The 19,445-nt window shown below is 48.2% G+C and overlaps 2 protein-coding genes across 4 annotated transcripts in view; both read right to left on the bottom strand.

Moving 5' to 3' along the window:
• Positions 1 to 1,652, bottom strand: part of LOC144166688 (uncharacterized) — a 62,128-nt gene extending 60,476 nt beyond the window's left edge. For both annotated transcript variants that reach the window (XM_077696204.1, XM_077696205.1), the window contains exons 1-2: positions 1,477 to 1,652; positions 87 to 261 (exon numbers count right to left, since the gene is read on the bottom strand). In XM_077696204.1, the coding sequence (XP_077552330.1) occupies positions 87 to 248 (162 nt within the window). In that variant the 5' untranslated portion in view covers positions 249 to 261; positions 1,477 to 1,652. The remainder of the gene's footprint in view (positions 1 to 86; positions 262 to 1,476) is intronic.
• Positions 1,653 to 1,913: 261 nt separating this feature from the next.
• Positions 1,914 to 19,445, bottom strand: part of LOC144166689 (SRSF protein kinase 3-like) — a 37,853-nt gene continuing 20,321 nt past the window's right edge. For both annotated transcript variants that reach the window (XM_077696206.1, XM_077696207.1), the window contains 8 exons: positions 19,176 to 19,282; positions 18,419 to 18,581; positions 14,334 to 14,675; positions 12,373 to 12,591; positions 10,183 to 10,277; positions 7,784 to 7,891; positions 5,763 to 5,925; positions 1,914 to 4,469 (listed from right to left, as the gene is read on the bottom strand). In XM_077696206.1, coding sequence (XP_077552332.1) covers positions 4,120 to 4,469; positions 5,763 to 5,925; positions 7,784 to 7,891; positions 10,183 to 10,277; positions 12,373 to 12,591; positions 14,334 to 14,675; positions 18,419 to 18,581; positions 19,176 to 19,282 — 1,547 coding nt within the window. In that variant the 3' untranslated portion in view covers positions 1,914 to 4,119. The remainder of the gene's footprint in view (positions 4,470 to 5,762; positions 5,926 to 7,783; positions 7,892 to 10,182; positions 10,278 to 12,372; positions 12,592 to 14,333; positions 14,676 to 18,418; positions 18,582 to 19,175; positions 19,283 to 19,445) is intronic.

Here is a 19,445-nt window from a genome sequence, read left to right as displayed (position 1 = left end):
TGTCGTTAGATTTGATGCGTGACAGGGGTGTAGATGTGCTTCTCACTTCAAGCCTTGACATCAAGTGATGATACCGTACAACATACCTTTCTCTTTTCCTTGTCCAGCTGCTGCTGAAGATAATCTATTTTTATCTGTCGCTGCTGCAGATCTTTTTGCAGCCGCGCCGCTAGTTGTTCTTGAGATTCGACTTTTTGTAGTTGGAGGGCCGAGAGGCCCTCTTTCCAGCTGGAACCAGCCCAGCTCATGGCGACAGGGAGTCTGCATAAAAATGAGAGAAGCAAAAAAGGCAACTCTGAAGAAACTGCTCACACAAACCCGGTGCTAGCAACCGATTGTTAAAGAACACGTAAACGTTTAAAAGTATGACTCAGTGCTAAAGGAAAAGTCAGAAAAGGCGACCCTATAGTGAGTTTCGAGGAACGAAAGCAATAGTGTGTCAGACGGAACGGAGAACAGACAAACATATGAAGATACACTGTCTACAGTGCGACAGACATTTAACAAACTTAAACTCTCCCTGTCACATCTGACGCGCTGTTGCTTGCATCCCGAATTCTCAGGACAAGTTCAGATTCCTTTAAATCTAAAAGTTACGGACAAAAACACTTGAAATTCGAGGCTCGAAACAGACAGGCTCAAAAAGACCATTGCGCGCACCCTGGGTGGTTCTTCAACGTTCCGAAGCCTTCTCACGTCAGGATCGACATAAACATGTCGAGTGGAACTGGTAAACAGTGTCACTAAACCCTTTAAAGGCCACATGAAATTTAAATGCAACGGCGTAAAACGCTGTCAGGTTTTTTCAAACGATTGCAGCATTGTATTGTTCACGGGACATCCATGGTGTTTTCAACGCCGAAGCGTAATGAATTTGCTCGTACTAGTTAAACCCTGGTGGACCTATTGTTCGCTGTCCTGATGTTTACACCACGCAGCAGTGCAAAAGCTCGACGCCGACACACTGCCCCACGCAGTCAGCTAATTCCAAACCGTGCCGGATTTTGCACTGCCTACTGACATAGCCCTTAGCAAAACTGCGCAGAAATAGAATGCTATCGTTTCGTGCCGTGACACGAAGTACCGGAAATGTCTACACATCAGCATAACGCAAAGCTATACGCCGACTTCAGCACACGGAGTCACGAAATTTCGACGAATGACAGCAATTGCACAGCGCGCGACTGCGTTTGAACGTCTAGTTGACAAACTTCCCAACAGTGGCAGCGCTTGCGTAGCGCGCTGCGCCGTTGACAACGGAGTTTACTCCATTGCTTGGTTTCACTAACATGTTTACACAGCCACACCAGAACAACGAAATGCAACACGTTTACTAAATGACTGCGTGTAACGTACGCTGTACGTGCGAACAAAGAGTTCAACTCTTCGACTGCGTCTCAACGACTGGGTTACCAGTTACTCGGTACTGCTAGACAAGCCAAAAAGTAACGATAAATAATGGCAACGCGCACTTACCACCTATGCGTCCATGAGCAGAAGATGAACGGGTTTTGCCACGTTTACAGTAGGAAGTCGCAATCAAACGGGCAGAGTGTCAAAGTGTTCCGGACGTCCACTCGCAAATCTGCGTCGCGCGAGCGCCGGCTGACAACGGAAAACTGTTCGAACGGCGCGTTTCAAATTGCGCAAGCGCAGTGCGCAGCTCTGCCATTGGCCGGTGATGTTTTTCAACCGCCACTGACACGCACCACGAGCCACGCGACAAGCCACTACAAGCCGCTCCCGAATCCAGTTTCGGTTTCGATTTTGTTCGTACTGCGCGGGTTCGTGGGACACGTGTTTACGACGCGAATTTTTTTTTCACGAACGGTTGGTTACCAGCTTATCTTTTGCCCGACCTTGATTAGCAGTCCCGGTTCGAAATGCTGAGTAAGGCACAAAGAACCACCAGGTTACTCTTTGGCGGGTTTTATTAGCATAACTTAAAAAGCACTTTTCGAAACGAATAAAAAAAAAACGAAGTGCAACCCCTAACTTTTTTTTTTCAGTATCTGACGCAAGCATACAGCATACACACTTTAATACATATACTGAAGCATCAACTCTCGGGAATAAAAATGCACGCGCGGCCCTCGTAACGCAGCTTATTCCACACAAATGTGCAAGGACACATTGAGAGGTATACACTGCACGTGAACTACAAATTAAATGTCCGACACTACCAGGGCACGTCTACGCTTTTCGTCCACAGTGCACAGACAATGGGCCTTGCACCGCATACATTCAGATCGCCCAACTCTCGTCGCAAAAATACAAAACCTGTGTCGCTAGGAGCGAATCACTTGCGCCTATATGACCATACACGTCGCCCGTGGCCCTGCTTTTGTGACGTCCATTTTGAGAACAAGTCACTAGGGAGTAATTTGTAAACTCTGATGTGGCACTAACCCCCCTAACCCTGGAAACTTCATGGAAAGATTGAACGACAAAATTTATAGTCACATTCTCATCAAATCCATCCCTACCTCGACGAAGCTGCAAGCACCCTAAGATGCAAAGGCATGACGATTCGGCGATTTTGCCGCTGTACAGTATTTCATCCAGCATCTTTCACAATTTTGACAGCGGAAAAAAAAAAAAAAAAATACACGCCCCAGGTTTTCTACAGCTCGACACAGACCAGCAAAAGATAAGGTGAGCACTTTCTTACTCATGGTATGCTTCAACGAGTCGATTTTCAGCACGGCCACATATCGCGCTAGTAAATCGCGCAGCAGGAATTCACATTTCAAGGAACCACTTTTTGCACAGGCTTGCAAGTGTAGACATCTCTTGAAAGAAAGCCACTGCAGGAACAGATGAAAATTAAATAGCGGGTTTTCATATTAAAAAAAAAAAATACAACCCCATCCTGAGCTTTACATACTGTTCGGTTACATTTCTCCACCAAGCAAACACTGAGCTTCAATTCTGCAGATACAAAACCTAGAGGCTACACATCAGCACATAGGCACAAAGCCGATAGCTTCTACTTACCCCAAGCCTTCCGGAAAAGATGACAATCATTGAAGACAACGAATGTGTTGTATTGCCAGAAAAGAAAACAAAAATACACTGCTGGCAACAAACAAAAGCAGGCAACATTTTTTTTATTAGCCTGCCAGACATTATTTCATTCTCCTTGATCTGCAAGGCTCTTATCAGAAAATGTACACAGGAAAAAAAAAGGAACGCAAGGAGCCAGCATTGTAGAATGCCCACTTCGCAATAGCAGCAGCCAACTTCCCTTCCAAATGCCTGTTCATGTCGTCTTTTGTTAACACAAATGCCAACACACATTCGAGGCACCTGTTGCACCAATTTTGCGTTCAATTACACAAGGTCCGGGTATAATTTCATTCACACTTCGTAACACGACCAAAGAAAAAAGAACTCGCTGGATTTCTCCCTCCCCCAAAGCTGGCCAAAGACATAAGCACCAAGACAACTGATGAGGCCCCAATTTTTCAGACAATTTTTCTCGGCACAGTCCAGAGTGCATGCACACGCAAAATTCGCGACGCTCATTGCATCCATGCCCAACCCCACCAAGTTTGGTACATTTTCACGCCATCGAAAAAGCGACAGCATACACCACAGTCATTTCGCCTCCTCCTCCTCCTACCTTCCTGGTGATGCACATCAAGATGCACACGACAAAAACAACTGAACACACCAATGCACTCCAAACACAAAACAAATTTGTTTCAGCCAGAATTTATCTTTCTCAGATGCAAACACCGAGAGGCGGGATGATTGGGGAGCGGAGGAAAAAAAAAGAAGAGCCAGGGGGGTAGTGCGCAATCGGCACGGTCTACCAGATATGAAGCCCAGACCAGACCAGCGGCAGCGCAGCAATCGTGCCCAAGCACGGGTCGGGGGTGAGGGGGAGGACAGAGACGTGGCCGGGCCTTTCTACTTCGAAGAGGTTCCAGATAGAGACGCGACGCATCTCTCGCCGCGTGCGCGCGCGCACACACCACACAGTACATGCTCCCGTTGTTTCCGCCCCGCAAGCGAGTGTTGTTGGTTGTTGCGGGGCACATGTAGCAGCTTCTTCTTCTTCGACGCACAGAGAAGATGACGGTGACGGGCTGGGAAGGAGACGACGCCCGACTCTCAGGAAGAGGACGAGGAGGAGGAAGTGGAGGATGAGGACTGCGGCCGGCACTGGCTCGAGGGGAAGGAGGAGGGGCGCCCGACGAGCGGAGGGGCCTCTTCCGTTCCCCCTGCCCCTCCCCCTCGAACAGAGGAGGCGCTGGGAGACTGCCCCGACTGGCCTCCGCCGTTGGCCAGCCACGGGTGGCGCAGGCAGTCGGAGGCCCGGGCCCTGGCGGCGGGGTCGTAGGCCAGCATGGGCAGGAGGAAGTCAGCGAAGGCGCGCGCCTCAGAGGGGCTCCAGTCGTACTTCTCGGTCAGCACTTCGTACAGTCCCCAGGGCTTTAGGTTGCTGATGTGCCGCAGGTCACCTGCACAGAGGACACGAGAGAGAGAGAGAAAATGACATTTATTTGTGTCCAGCGTGCAGGGGCGGGTCAGGCCACGCAGGGCTTCACCGCCCCCTATCGGGAGGCTAGACCTCGGCACCCCTACTAAGACTCGGACAACGAGCAGGGCGCGACACCACTCGGCTGAGAGCGCACGTGCGGGAGCCAAAACCACGCAGTAAGAACAAGACAGGAGGGAAAATGCCGCTTTCTAGGACAGCCAGATAACGTCCCAAGTGCTTGGACTAGGTTAAGCTTGCAGAAGGAACAGCGCAGCCACCGTGATTGGAATTTCACTGTGCAGTTATGGAATCACTTATGGCCGATATCATTTCATCCATCAGGTGTCGCTACCCCCTCCTTTGTCATCGCAGCTACGAATCTTCGTAGGACGTGTTCGTTTTTTACTGTGACATTACCCGGTACCCCGGCCGTGACCGTCAGAATGGGCTGTTCCGTCTCATACATACATTCTTGCTTCGTGGCCAAAACCAATGCTGAAGCGAGGTGTAAACATTGGCATCTCACGAGATTATGTAAAAGCGTGTGCTGACAATTTACGACCAGTTCGCTTGCATTCTTCAAAGAGAAAATTCCTGTCAGTTAAACGGCATCAGCTATGGCGATGCAGAGGCAAGCCAGCGGGGGTAAATTTTGCAAATTGGAAATGTGTGCCTGTACAACCGTGCACGCGAATGCTTATCTTGAAAAGGTTGAAAATGGGTGAAAGTTTGCAAAGCAGATACAAATAAGGCAAGTGCCCTTCAGTGTCCTTCAAGGGGCCCAAGGCGCCATCGAAGACCTGACGTCCAGCAATGGTTGCCGCAGACAGACTGGGCTCTCTCCTCCCAACAATGCCCTCTACAATTACAACCCACAAGTGGACCCAGCTACAGAAGTGCAGCAGAGCTACCCCCACTGATCAAATTTCTAATTTGGGGGCTTTGAGACATGGTTTATCACAGAGGAGGAATATGATTTCATTTAGACCACCTGGGGATCTATGGTGGGCACATCAAAACCTCAGCATGCGCGCATTTTCGTCCATCGAGGCCAGAATTAAAGCCCCATCCTTCGGCCCAGTAACCCATCTTGGACTGTTCCGCTGCACCAACCCGTGTGTTCCCTTGCCACAGCCAAACTGCCCGCAGCAGTCCCCAGCGGCCAAGCACATGTCAACAGCGTGTGCCTGGCCTAAGGGGACTACGGTGGGCAGTCTGTCTCAGCAGCATGCTAACCAGCAACACTTCTCTCGAAACGCGACAGCGCACTGACCTCGCCTGTTGAAGAACTCCCTGGAGTATCTGCCCGAAAAGGCGATGTTCCGGGGGATGACCCCGAGGAGTTCTATGATGTGGGCGAGGTGGTCTTCGTCGCGGCTGTAGTCCTCCCCCGAGTGCGGCTCAAACAGGTAGTCGCCCGTGGCCAGCTCAAACGCCTGCAATGAATGACAGTCGTCTCGTCCGAAAAAGGCGACACTTTTTACGCCCCCTCTTGACTCCTGTTACGCAAACAGACTTATGGTCAAGTGAAACCCTCGATGAATACACCACTTCACCACCTTCAACGACATGTGCACAAGTACCGTATTTAAAACAAGTACTGTACATAAAAACAAATGGCAAGTAAACTGGCTTATATAAGCCAGTTTACTCGTCATTTGTTTTTATTTGACGAAGGCTAGCGCGAAGCCGAAACGTTAATGAACTTTCATTCATTACCTGTTAGTCTTCTCGTTTACAGTATATATCAATATACAGTCGAATGCCGTTACAACAAAATTGAAGGGACGTGAGAAAAATTTTGTTGAAGCGGAAATTCGTTGAGGCGAAATCTACCCCAAGACCATCCCCCGGAAGGGCAACAAAAATAGCCCCGTGTATTATCAGAATCATTGCCCGCATCATGCAATGTTTAGAAAAAGGAGCGACGCCAAATTATGCCGTTTATTCCACAAACGTACCAACGGTTATCTGTTTTTATACTTGCACATTTTTTAACTTGCGCATTACCCCGGAGGAGAAGAGGGGGGGAGAGGCAGTCTCTGGGGGGGAGAGGCAGTCGCAAAACATATTGCTTACAAGGCGCGTCTACCAAGCTGATTACTTGCAGATGGCTGCTAGGCGGTCAGAAGCCCCTGTCTAGCTTGTGGCAGGAGCGGGGTCCGTTATCATATCTCCCAACTGGGACCGGCTGCTGCTGACCTTGGCAGGCAAGCCCCACAGCGCTAGTAATTAAGATAGGATGTCATCGGATACGACAAAATTATTTTTGCTTTTTGACTTTGCAGAATGTTAGTTAGGAGAAAAATTGCAATGACAGCTGCTCACGGTGCATTACATGACGGCACAGCGCCTTAGCGCGAGCAGGGCACATTCACGCGGCGAGATTTCAACTGGATACGGATTGGTTGTAGGTCCGGCTTAGTGAACCGGCCCTGCGCCTCGTGCAAGGACGGCCAGCCGCATCGTCCTCACCAGCAAACAATGGCATCCATCTATGTGTTTGTTTTCGTTAACGAGTGGTAGTGTAGCCCCACGGTGCACGTTTTAAATAAAACTAAGCGCCCTGAACGTATAAAAAGCTACAGACGGCTAGCGTTACGCTTATTTTATCTTAAAACAAATCATCAACTCCTGCCTCACTGAGCGGAAATTTCGTTGAAGCGAAAGCAAGCCTGACAAATGGTTCGTTGTGGCGAGGACTTTGTTGCATTGACTTCTATGGCTAGCTGACGAAGGATTGGAAATATTTCGTTGAAGCGGAGTTTGTTGTAGCGGGGTCCGACTGTATATATATATATATATATATATATATATATATATATATATATATATATATATATATATATATATATATATATATATATATATATATATATATATATATATATATATGTGGCAATTTCTTTACCCTCGAAAGTGCACCCTCACCTCCTCACCTTATATTCGAATAAATATGGTAGTGGTGCCCTTGAGAAGGAGTTTTACACGACAAAAGTTTCACCAAAGCCCACTAGGAAGATCAACGACTCGCACACATTTAAGCCTACTCGTACGTAGTGAACTCAATGCTCAACATCCCTCTGCACATCACAATTAGGGTTGACAATGGTTGTGCGAAGTTCAGTCGTCGTAAGTTGAGAGTTTCTTCGTAGACGTTACATAGTACAGCTTCTTTGTGCATCTAGTGCTCTGACAGTAAAAAGAGGGGAAAAAAAAAAAAAAAAAAAAAAAAAACGGAAGAAGAATTGAGGAGAGAACGGAAGGAGAGAAAGAAAAAGCGCGATCACGCACCATGCAGGCTGTGCTCCATATGTCCGCTGGCGTGCCGTACCCAGACCCCAGCAGGACCTCAAGGCACCGGTACTGCCTCGTCTGAATGTCTTCCGTAAAGTGGTGGCTCTGGTGATGACCAAACATGGCCCAGGTGGGGGGGAGAAGAGAGAAAAGAAAACTTGACATCCTGAAATCAAGGGGCACTAGAATGCACATCCACATGCACACTGCAACCCGTGACGCAAACAGTTCGGGCCGCAGTTTCCCAACACTGACTGGCTGCCAGAGAGGAGGTATATGCACTGGCAATCTAAAACTACTGCCACATTCTTTCAAATTTTACTCAGTACTACTCATTAAAAAATTAAAGCCGTTCCACTTGATGTGAACGCTGTCGGAAGTGCAGAGCAGTGATCTGCCATAATGGGCTGTAGCGCCGTTATCCGCTCACTGCTACCACCCAGTGCATTTCAAGTTTCCCGCCTCCACAGTGCTAGCGCACCCCCTGCCTGAAACTGTGCCAGTGGGAGTTCTGTTCTTTTAAGTGCAGAGCACTTTAGGCGCTCGCCTTGTCGTCTTAGCTCGCTCACTCGACCCAAGTATATAGAGCACCAAGGCGGCGTCCCGGGGTAATGCTGCTGTTCACGGCGTACCACAGAGGCTTCGAAAGCCAAGCAGTTTATATAGTCATAAGCGTTCGAAACTCGTGAAACACTGGCGCTTGTCATATGTCTTCCCATTGTTTAGCGCAAAGAAAACTATAGGTACATTTGAGGAAAAATATACGTTATTCACCGGCAGCACCCGTGTTCCTTTAGTTAGGAACGCCCGTTGGGTTGGTTTTTTAAACACAAAATGTGGCAGTGCAACGCCGCACGTGCGGGAAGAAAAGCACAAAGAGAACAGAACTCCCGCTGGCGCAGTTTCAGGCAGGGGGCGCACGAGCACTGCGAAGGCGGGAAATTTGAATCGCATGGGGTAGTAGCAGTAAGCAGATAACGGCGGTAGAGCCCATTATGCCGAATCACTACTCTGCACTTCCGACAGCTTTCAGATTGGGTGGAACGGCTTTTATTTTCGCGCTTCCTTTTCCTCCCGCACGTGCCGGCATTGCACTTCCACTTTTTTTTCCGCTTACTATCGTAAAAACCAACCCAACGAGCGTTCCTAACTAAATGAATGCGGGCGCCGCCGGTTAATTACGTATATTTTGCCTCAAGTGTACCCACAGTTTTCTTTGCGCTAAACAATGGGGAGATGTATGACAAGCACCAGCGGTTCACGAGTTTCGAACGCTTATATAAACCGCTTGGCTTTCGAAGCCTATGGCTTACGCTGCGAAGACAGCTGCTATGATGCAACGCCGTGTGGCTGTACTTGGGTCCAGCGAGCGAGCTATGACGACAAGGCTAAAGTGCTCTGTACTTAAGGGGGCAGTTGGGTCTTTGGGGCCGAAAAACGGTAAAAAAAAAGCTTTTTCTGAAAAATGGCATTTTTGGCCTCCATGGCCATTTTTCTATCAGTCTGTAAATTTCCTCATCAAAAGCCACCATATTTTGTTGTTATTATATTATAATAGCATTTTAAAGTGCACTCTACAGCTCAGTAAGCGCAGAATTCGATGGTGAAACGGCACTTTTCTTGCAATGCAAAGCTAGCATTTCATCCTCAGATATCTTGGCACCCAGAGCAGGTTCAACTTTAATTCTTTTTGCTTCTGATACCCAAATGTGTGGGGAATACAATGTTGGAAACAAATTTTTCATATGGAGGCTTTGGAAAATTATTATTGTGTTCAATTGGCACCACATGCGAGCAATTTCTGGCAGAGCACGGGAGAAGTGAAGTTCCCTGTGTTGTAGAACAACCAAAAATTGCTGAATCAAAAAATTTCTTCCTATGTTGTATTCTTTAGCCACTTGTCTGCCTAGCCACGTGGTAATTGCCATTCTGTATGGAGTGGTTATTTTGTAACTGTGACCCAAAATAATGGCAATTAATCATTAATTACCTCAAAATATAATCAACTTACAAAAAATCTAATGGCAGATTTGAAATCAGCACAAAAAACTCTAACGCAGTGCAGTTTCATTAAAATTGGTTGGTAAATAAAAAAAATAGCTCTAAGACCAGTCTGCCCCCTTAAAACAAAACTGTGTTTAAGCAGGTTTTTCAAGTATGCTGCACTGCCCCATCTCCATGCCGGTAGATGCGCTTATGCCTACACAGCTCCATTAGGTTAGATTTCATTTTTCTTTGAAAAGGAGGGGACAGGACTAAAAGCCATGCTAGCAGCTGGATTAGAGGCATCCGAGTTGAACAGTACAGCTTCAACCACACCTCCAGAAGATATGCTTTCTTCTTTTCTTTTTTTTTTTAAGGGGGTGGAACTGAGGGAAAGGGAAAAGTCCACTCACCACCCAGCAGGCATTTCCAAGGTCGGCTATTTTTACAGATATATTACAAACTTCGTGGACAGGGTCCGCCATCTTCTCCGGAGCTTTCTGGCTCTCTGCACAAGAACAAAACGAAACAGGCATGAACGACCACACCAACCGAACAATGGCCAACCCTTACAGGCACAATACAGCGATGACATTTGCTTCCTGCAGCAACAACTTCTACGTAAGGAGGAGGGCTGTCTGCGGAGCCAAATTATTGAAAATTTTATCGCATGAAACATCCAACCCAGGCTTGACAACTGCACATAGTAAGGACAAGAAAATAGATGCAAGTTATCAGGCTTTATTATGCAGCTGCATTGACTGCGTATAGTGAAGGCAAAACAAACACCGCCTTGTTTAATAATCGTTCCTGGAACCCAAGATGCACATTATTTTTTTTTTTTTGCCTTGTTTTCTTTTGCTGGCTGCGATCAGCCTTCAAATCGGATTGGAGGGCCGCATGGTACATCTGAAGCTCCACAAGCGCAAAACTCCAGTTTTCGAAGTTCTGTCCAGAACCACACAACACCGATGGGCACTCGCTGCAACCATGCGACTCCATTGCACACACAGTGTATTGTAACAGTCATGCCACATATACTCAACGCAACCACACATTCATTGTAGCTGCAGCTATTGCAAGTGGGCTCAACTGCGGTGAAACATGTCCCCATTAACAATGCCAACTACGCAAACCTCTGCACAGCAATATTGGACACCTTAACTCTAAAATACTTCCCTTTTTCTTTTCACCGTGTTCACCAGGAACCCTCGATAAGCCGGGAGCACTACATACCTCTTTTCTCCCCATTCCCACCTCCCCACCCCTGCATGTCAAACTTCTTTCACCTGTTAGCCAATAAGCGGCAAGCCCCCAACCCTTGCTAATCTCCTCCCCAGGCTTTGCTTTCTCTGGCTTCAGACAGAGTTTCGTACTAATATATACTAGAGGGAAATCTGTTGCTGCCGTCGCGGGCGGTGCCATTGCTGCTAGCGACGTTCCTCGCCTGCTTGGCTTAGCTAGCCACACGGCTTCTTTTTTGTCTCGAAGCCAAAATAAACGAAAAAAAAAAAAAATTTTTTTCTTGTTCATTGTACACTAAGCTTTAAAAAAACTACTGACATTTGGAGGTTCAATTTTATAACAAAACAAATTTCATGAACCATCTATGGTAATATTGTTGCTTTTTTGCAGCCATAGCCAACATTTCAGCCTGTTCATGAGCCATGCCAAGGACAAGTGGAACGTACCTGCCGGGCACATGACGGAACGCCCGCTGAAGCACGGCTCCCCTAGACAGTGGTGCCAGATTTCCCACTAGTATATATTAGTATGAAACTCTATGGCTTCAGAAAACATTTGACGCTATAAAATTTTTTTCAAGGGGCCATGAAGCCAAAAACAAGTTTGGTACAGACTGCTCTGCCCCGATAACCATAATACCAATATTATACTATAACAATGATACCAATACCATGATACTAAACTTCAAACAGACAATCTAGATTAAAAGAAACAGATAAAGCATAACCCTGCTTGTACGACAACAGCCTGCGACAACAGCGGATGTACCGTATCTGCACGATTCTAATGCGCACACTTATTTACTGAAATTACTTTTCAAGTTTGTGAGCGTGCTACAAATGGGCTCAAAGCTGAAATCGGCTTCAAAGGGGGCCAGCAGCACTGCCACGGGCACAAACTCCTCCAAGATCGAATTCCAAATCTGCGCGGTAAAATCCGGTGAAGTAATTTTATCATTTCGTACGTAAACTTACCTGCGGGTTAAAATTGGGGGCGCATTAGAATCGTGCAAATACGACAAGCCACCACCAAGAAGTGCAAATGAGCTATTGTGGTGGGAGTTCCGTTTGGTCGTACCACCTGAATGCCCACGTGCAGTCAACACACTCATAAGTATGCTTTTAGTGCTTGCCCATATTATGCCACTGCAGCGCAAAATTTCAATGTTTCTCAGCGCTTCTTGAGACTTTCGTTTAAAAAAAGAGCCATTTGTGGCTGGTATGGAGCAGAGTGAGTTGCCAGAGCCTGGTTCTTCCAAATTAAACAAAGCTGTATGTTTTGTCTTTACAGTTACCTTAAGGGTGCACTAATAAGGCAGGTGGAACGAGCCACTGGCGGCCGCCGCCACCGGTACTCACCGGGGCAGGAGGCCACCCTGCGGAGCTGCGCGGTGGGCATGGGCGGTGCCAGGGTGCTCTCGGAGCGCTCCAGGCGCCCCGTCGTCCCCCTCTGGGCCGCCCCGTCTCCCCTGTGACCGTTGCAGACGTCGCCCGCCTCGGCGCCCGTCAGGGACCACGCGGGCTCCCCGCCTTCCGCACCCCGCGCCCACTCCATGCTCCCCTCCATCAGGGCACCCTCTGAAAGGGGGAGAAGAGGGAGAAAGGAGACACTCGAGCATCTCCACACCACCACTTGCCACTGCTCCGCAAAATGCAAGGTTTTCCAGGGTGTCAGTGTTATTTGATCCTTGGTCCAGCTGCAATACGCGGACCCCTCTTTTCGGGTGCCGGCAGGCCCACAGGTTATGACGCCAAAGTCTATCTGATTCCCTCATTCCAACCCAGCCAAAGCAGTTTGGATTTGGAGAGGGGTGCATGGACGTGCAAAATCAGAACGAAAAATCATGCAACTCTCCGTCTAACGACAGCGGTAAGTTAACACTAAACGTTCTTCAGGCAAAATCAAATGGCCCATATACTGACGACAGGCTTCTCATCTGGGCAAAAATGGGGCAAGAATGCATCCTTTGTTGAAACTTTCCAATCACCAAGCGACGAAATACTATTATCTTCCCACTGGTACCTACAATCCAAGGCTGCTTGCTGCTCATCACAGGGCATGAAAGCTGCATAATGCAAGTAGTGGCAGCCAACATAGTATTGTCAGTAGAGTCCACCGTATGTGCCGTAACACACATCCGGAAATTCTAACCCTCTCGAAATGAAGTGGCACATGCAAAAATTCCCCAACGTTGATCCAACCTTTCAGACTTCTCAAATTTCCCAGATTTATTCCCGGTTTTCCCAAATGGCAGACAGTCAGCAAATGCCACAAAATCCCCGTCAATAGCCCGATACAAAAGGGAGTGCGGCACCAACTCCTAATCTTTTTTTTTTTCCCCCCCCTGAATGTTTTCCATATGCCACAAACAACTGTACACACAGTGCACTCCAGATTCCCAAAAGAACCAGCTGAAGTAGTAAAAGTGTAGGCATTGCAGGGCCTGCCAGTCCCACACAAGGGCCCACTTGCTCAAAGCCCAATAAGACCAACTAGTTGGCAGTATAATCTAGCTTGCACAATACTTCGGGGTCTAAACTTCCCTTAAGCTCCTAGACACTTTCCGAAAACAAGCAAATGAGAATCTCAATAAGAATGCGCTAGGACCGCAAACTGCCTGGTCCGAACAGTCTAGTTCACAGACTTATGATGACTTGGTTGGCCATTTCACCGCAAGTCAATGGAAGTGGAGTCTTTATGGAAGGGGAGCGCCCACGTGTGTACGAGATCGTCTGCCACACCAGCTGTCGGCGCTGTGCACAGAATGATGAACAGGTGGCACAGAAACGACGAAATAGAAGTTTTTCATAGAATCCCGCTCATCAACTCTGAAACAACAATTCGGCATTCATAATGTAGGTGCAGTGTGATACCAAAATTATACATTACAGCATACTAACAGCCTGCAATGGCTCTGCCCGTGAGGGTGAAATAAAATCCCGTTTTTGGATGAAAAACTGCGCAGCTTTCGCCGCATCCACTCCCCTCGAAAGTGGTGGTTACGTCGCTCGGCTGTTTGGGTTTGCGCTACAATTGTGCATTTTGCTTGAGAAGTGAGGGCTTTTCTTTGTACAAGCACGCGTGATATCAACATTCGGCTGAACTACCGAGCGGTTTCTAACAGCTCAGCCCTCGCTACTGATGCGCAAGACTGCACGCAGCTATCCTTCCCACCAGCTGTGATTGCAGACCGACCCTTAGAGGATGGTACGGAATTTTTCAGCGCATGTGCTAGTTTGAACAGAGCAATCGCCAGCCTTCAATCACATCCCACGCGTCAGCCCTAGACAAACGGGACAAGGAAGAAAGGTGGCCTTGCCTTGTGGGGGCATGACCGAAGGGGGGCTGGTGGGCGAGGGCCCTCCCCCGTTGAGGGCCCCTGCCCCCTCCTGCTGCTCCCCCTGCCCCCCTCCCCCTGCGTCCTCGTCGTCCTCCTCCATGTCCAGCTCTTCCAGCTGCTGCATCTGCCGCTCCAGAAGCTCCTGCTGCCGCTTGGCCCGCCTGCGCAGCTTCTTCTTCTTGTTCCTCGACATCTTGGCCATGGCCGCCGCTCCGCCCCCACCCCCGGCCGCTCCCCCGCCGCCCCCCGCAGGGTTGCCGCCCATGCCCCCCTCCACCACCAGGGGGGCCACCGTGCGGAGCTCCTTGGGCGCTGTGCTCACTGCGACAGAGAGAGAGGGGGGAGGAGAGAGCTCAGAAGGCACCACAACGCACTCGAAACAACCCACTGGCTATGGGTCACCCTTATGTAGGGGCGACGTTTGGTGTTGCTCTGCAATGAGCACACGTACAATTGGAAAAAATAGATTTATTGCATCCACTTTAAGATTTCAGTCCATGCAATTGAATAATGGCCTAGGTGGGTGACTATACGAATCTCAGTCTGTTCTCAGCAAGGTAAACGCTTTATTAAACTTTTCTGGAGAAAAGGCTTTCTGTCCACGATAGCGCAGCAATGACACTGTGCATGCATTTGCAAAGTTACAAGTGTACAATTTTAAGGTTTTAGCTGTCCTGTATACAAAAAAGAGAAAGTTGTTTGTTGACAAAGAAAAACATTGTAGATTATCTCCTGTAGGCAACTGGTGGGGAATCGAAAGTAGAGGAAATCTTGTTGATGCGGACTTTCAGCTGCCTCATGACGAGGATTAAAATATTTGCTACGAGTGCAATCTTCTACACTGGGTGTTTTGTACCTGACATATAACACAGCTGCAAGCTCAACACAACAACCATACAAGCAGCTTCAGACAAAACCTTCCAATTAGTGTGACAGCAAAGCTTGTCAATATTTTTGTTCCCAAAGCGGCAACACCGCTTTCAAAAAGCCCCGACAAGACCTATTTCGTGCAAACTGCAAGTCATTCACAAAACACACAAAATGTTAGTCCCCCCTCTCTCCCTCTCTCTCTCACACACACACACACACACACACACACACACACACACACACACACACACACACACACAAAAAAAAAACCTCCTTCAGAGCACAAAATGTGTGCAGTGGTGGAACAAACAATTGGCTACTTGGAGCAGAGCTTGGAGCAGCCAAAAGATTACACCATCTTCCCGTGGGGAATCCTGATGAGGATGCGAAGCATCGTGGCGGTTCCGTGTGGTTCCATTGTGTTGCCGTTATGTTGAGTGATCTGGTTTTTACTAGCGCCAGAGGGAATTCCGCGCCCGGGTCCACACCGGTGGCAAAGGCACGCAAGTGCTGTTGTGTTATGATGAGTAGGTGGTGGTTCTCGAGGCACCGAAACTCGTCCATCGTGTTCTTGTCGATGTTGTCTCTGTGGTAGAATCGGTAGTCTCCGTCAGCTTTGGTGAGGTAAAGGTTGTTGACATTGGTACACCGGCTGAAAGCAATGCACACGCCCTCCTCTTCGCAGCTTTGTCTTCTCGTTCTTCTGCTTCTTCGGCGGTTCCCCTACGGGAAGATGACGACGGTGGTTGAACGCGAACCTATCTCGTGATGGATTCTTTGGTTGGCCAATCCCTTGGGGCATCCTGCCACAATCAGCATCAGAGGCGCTGCGGACGGGGCTGGTTGAGCTGCAAGGCGCGTGGCGCTTCCCGCCACAGCTTTCCCACGGGAAATTCAGCATCCCCCTCTAATGTTTTCAGTTTGCCGTTTCCGTTGACGTTCAGCTTCGCGTGCCTTCGTTGTATCAGTAGCTTCTTGACGTAGTTCGAATGAGTCAAGGACATAAGGCGCATTCGTAGCACTTGCTCCTGTCCCGGATTTGTAGCGTAGTGGGAAGAGCACCGCGTACCTCCCGTTGCGGCCAGAGAGTCGTGGGATCGAAACCGGGCGCCGCTAACTATTTCTTTTTTTTATAGTGTAGTATCGCGGAGCTGTGGGTGTAAGGAGGAGAGTTACGCATGCGCAGTGAGCGTGTGGACGGTGCCGCCATCAACGACGGAGGACCAGGCGAGCCTAAGAAATGCTCCGCATTTAAAATAAGGATTCGGGGCACATTTTCCAGCTTTTGGAGCAGGTTGTTCTGGATAACTTAAATTATTTCATAAGGGCTACTACTCAGAGCCATGCAATACCTCAACTTGCAATTAGACTGAAAAAAGAGAGAACCACACAGACCATAAAAAGCACTAAAAGAAGCTTTTAGCTGGTTTTTCCAAAAAAATTATTTCGAGCACAAAAACACTAGTTCAAAAATACCAACATTGTACAAGCAATATATGCGCCTAATTATTGACATGATAGGTTTTGATAGGTTTAGGACTTCTTTTTCTGCAAAGAATGCAGGCTAATCTGGCCCTCCTTCAGAAGACTCTAGCCACTTTGCACACGAGCGAAGCACTTTTTGCTCATGCCTCTTGAGATGAGGAGATCAGCACTGCAAAACATCTTAGCAGAATCAATTTCGGCCTGCAATTCTTGCTCTTCGCCAGCCTTGCTTGTAGTGCTAGAATCACCCGGCTTTGATTTCTTGTCACGTGGTTCTTCCGATGATTGGCCTCTGGCCTTCAAGCCGCTGCATCTGATGTTTCCGAGAGCCCTTCACAGCTCTGATGAGCTCTCCACTCAGGGGCACTGCTGCTGCATTGCGGCCAAACCTTAGCGAACGGCCTTAGCGATCAACCCTTAGTTCCATAGACACAAAGTTACGTGCTTTAAGCACGGAGGCTCGCTAGTTTTCGACGTCTTAAAAAATTCTAGCGCGCAGCCTCCCAGCGCACGCATCTTATCTCCCAATCTTCCCAACGCAGGCATGACCAAAGACGTCAGCAGCCCTACACGGCCGTCTACAGTCGGTCAGTCAAACCCGTGGTCAAATGCATAGCATGTGCGCACGTCACAGCCAAACAGGAAATAGAAAAACGGAAACTCTCAGGCGTCATTTCATGGAAAACGGCAGTACGACATTCAGTTTCGTTTTCGTTCCTTGGTAGAAACTGCCATTACCCTGCAGCTGTTTTGGATCAGACACAGAGCAATTATTCAAATTAATACGCTTTCGGAGCATAGAGGAGCAGGATGACCCTCTTGGCGCAGCTTGGCGCAACTGGCGCAGCAGTTTTGCTTCTGTGTGTGCTCTCCACGACATGTTTAGGGCACTTTCCCAAACTTGACAGATGTTGCACAAGTTGAGGCAGCGTGCGCAAAAATAGAAGTTACAAGCCACTGCTAGGGATCAGATGTCGCAGCAGAGCCAGAGAACCTGGTTCCCACTGACACTGATACATTGCAAGCAAAAGGAACCCAACCAAGGAAACGCACGCAAGAGAAGGGAACCAGAAAAAGGAGAACCCAAACAAATGAACCCAATCAAACAAAAAGAACCCATCCCATAAAAACACATGCAAAAAAAAGGAAAAAAAAAATGGCAGCATCTCCACTCCGTGGATGATGGCGAGGGTGCGGAGTACGCGGACTGGAAATGACATCGAAATAGCACCCCGAGTGACATCCAATTTGCTCCCCGACCGTCACTCGATTTGAGCCGTGAGTTGCACCTTCGTTATTCCCCAAATGAAACTGCAACTCACAGCTCAAATCGAATTTCGCTTGATTCTCGCTTGATGGTGGTGTGTATGCAGATGGACGCGGACGGACACTGGGAGGTCCTAAGGTACTCCGCACCGTCACAGACAAAGGAGTAAGTCATTTGACTCTCGGGCACTAACTCACCGTCTTAGCCCAATGGGTAAGACAACTGACACTAACTCTGTCTGGTCTACCAGACACAGGCTCGAATACTGCCGGTGCCTGTGTGATTTTTTGCAATTGTAAGTGCTATGCGCACGGACGCGGACGGACATTGTGCGGTCCTAAGGTACTCCGCAACTAAAAGAGAACCCAGCCAAGAAAACCCAACTCCAGAAAAGGGAACCCGCCTGACGGAACGAACCCATTTCAAGGAAAGGAGCACCCACCCAGAGATCCCGGCAGGCGCAGCCCCATCTTCTGCCACTGGGTGGCCTCGTAAGCCAGCTTGCGCACGTAGGCCTCATCAACAGCGATCAGGATGTTCTCCGGCTTGATGTCTGTGTGGATGATCTGGCACTTGGAGTGCAGGTACTCCAGGCCCTCCAGCACCTGTGAGAACACCACACACAGGGCCCCAATGACACTGGAGGAGGAGAAAGTACGGGAGCGTCCCATCACACGAGTATATTTAAAACTGCATGAAAAAAGAGCATACGTAAGCTCTCGTAAGAACCTAACTCCACAGGGGAAAAAGTTGTTTGCAAAATAGTGGTCCAGTTCTTCAATTATCCTGCATTACTCAAATGGCAATACCAAAAATTTGAAATGCACAATTCTGACAGTTGACAAGAAACTTGACATGCCACCAAGGTCTGACAAGGTTTAACTGTATCTGTACCAGAGGAGGAGTAGCTACAGTAACGCTGGACTAGAGGACCACCATTAGAAATTGCAATGAAACAACAAACTTTTGTGAAAACACACAACATTTTGCCCTGGAGCTATATTTCTTTCTGGTTACAATTATAATACATTATATATGCAGTAAAGATTTCGAAAAAGGTACTTAAATATTCCAAATCTTCGTTGTTGACTTTGGCAATGATTGCTTATATTTGCTAACAATGTACTTTATACCCAAACGTGACTGCCAAAACACACCACGAACACGAGAACACAGGCATAATGAGGCCGTCAGCTCACCTGTCTGATGATGGTTCGCACATTGGGGAGTGGAATGCCCTGGTAATTTGACCGAATGATCAGCTTGAGAAGGTTGTGTCCCAGAACTTCAAAAACCATGCACATATCTGGAAGCAGCAGCAGCAGCGCTAAGGAAAAACACACCATACGCAACGGTTCACAAGAAACCACATAGTACAGCCAAACTCATTCACGCAAGAAACCAGGGCCACAATTTTACTTCAAAGCCACACTGCTTGAACGCAACAGCTTTGATGACCCCAAGTTTAT

This window comes from Haemaphysalis longicornis, unplaced genomic scaffold (genome assembly GCF_048455015.1).
Source record: "Haemaphysalis longicornis isolate Haplotype H1 unplaced genomic scaffold, Haemaphysalis longicornis Haplotype H1 scaffold_181, whole genome shotgun sequence".
Classification (NCBI taxonomy): domain Eukaryota; kingdom Metazoa; phylum Arthropoda; class Arachnida; order Ixodida; family Ixodidae; genus Haemaphysalis; species Haemaphysalis longicornis.
The sequence above is the reverse complement of the archived record's forward strand: the minus strand, read 5'-3'. Positions and strand labels throughout refer to the sequence as shown.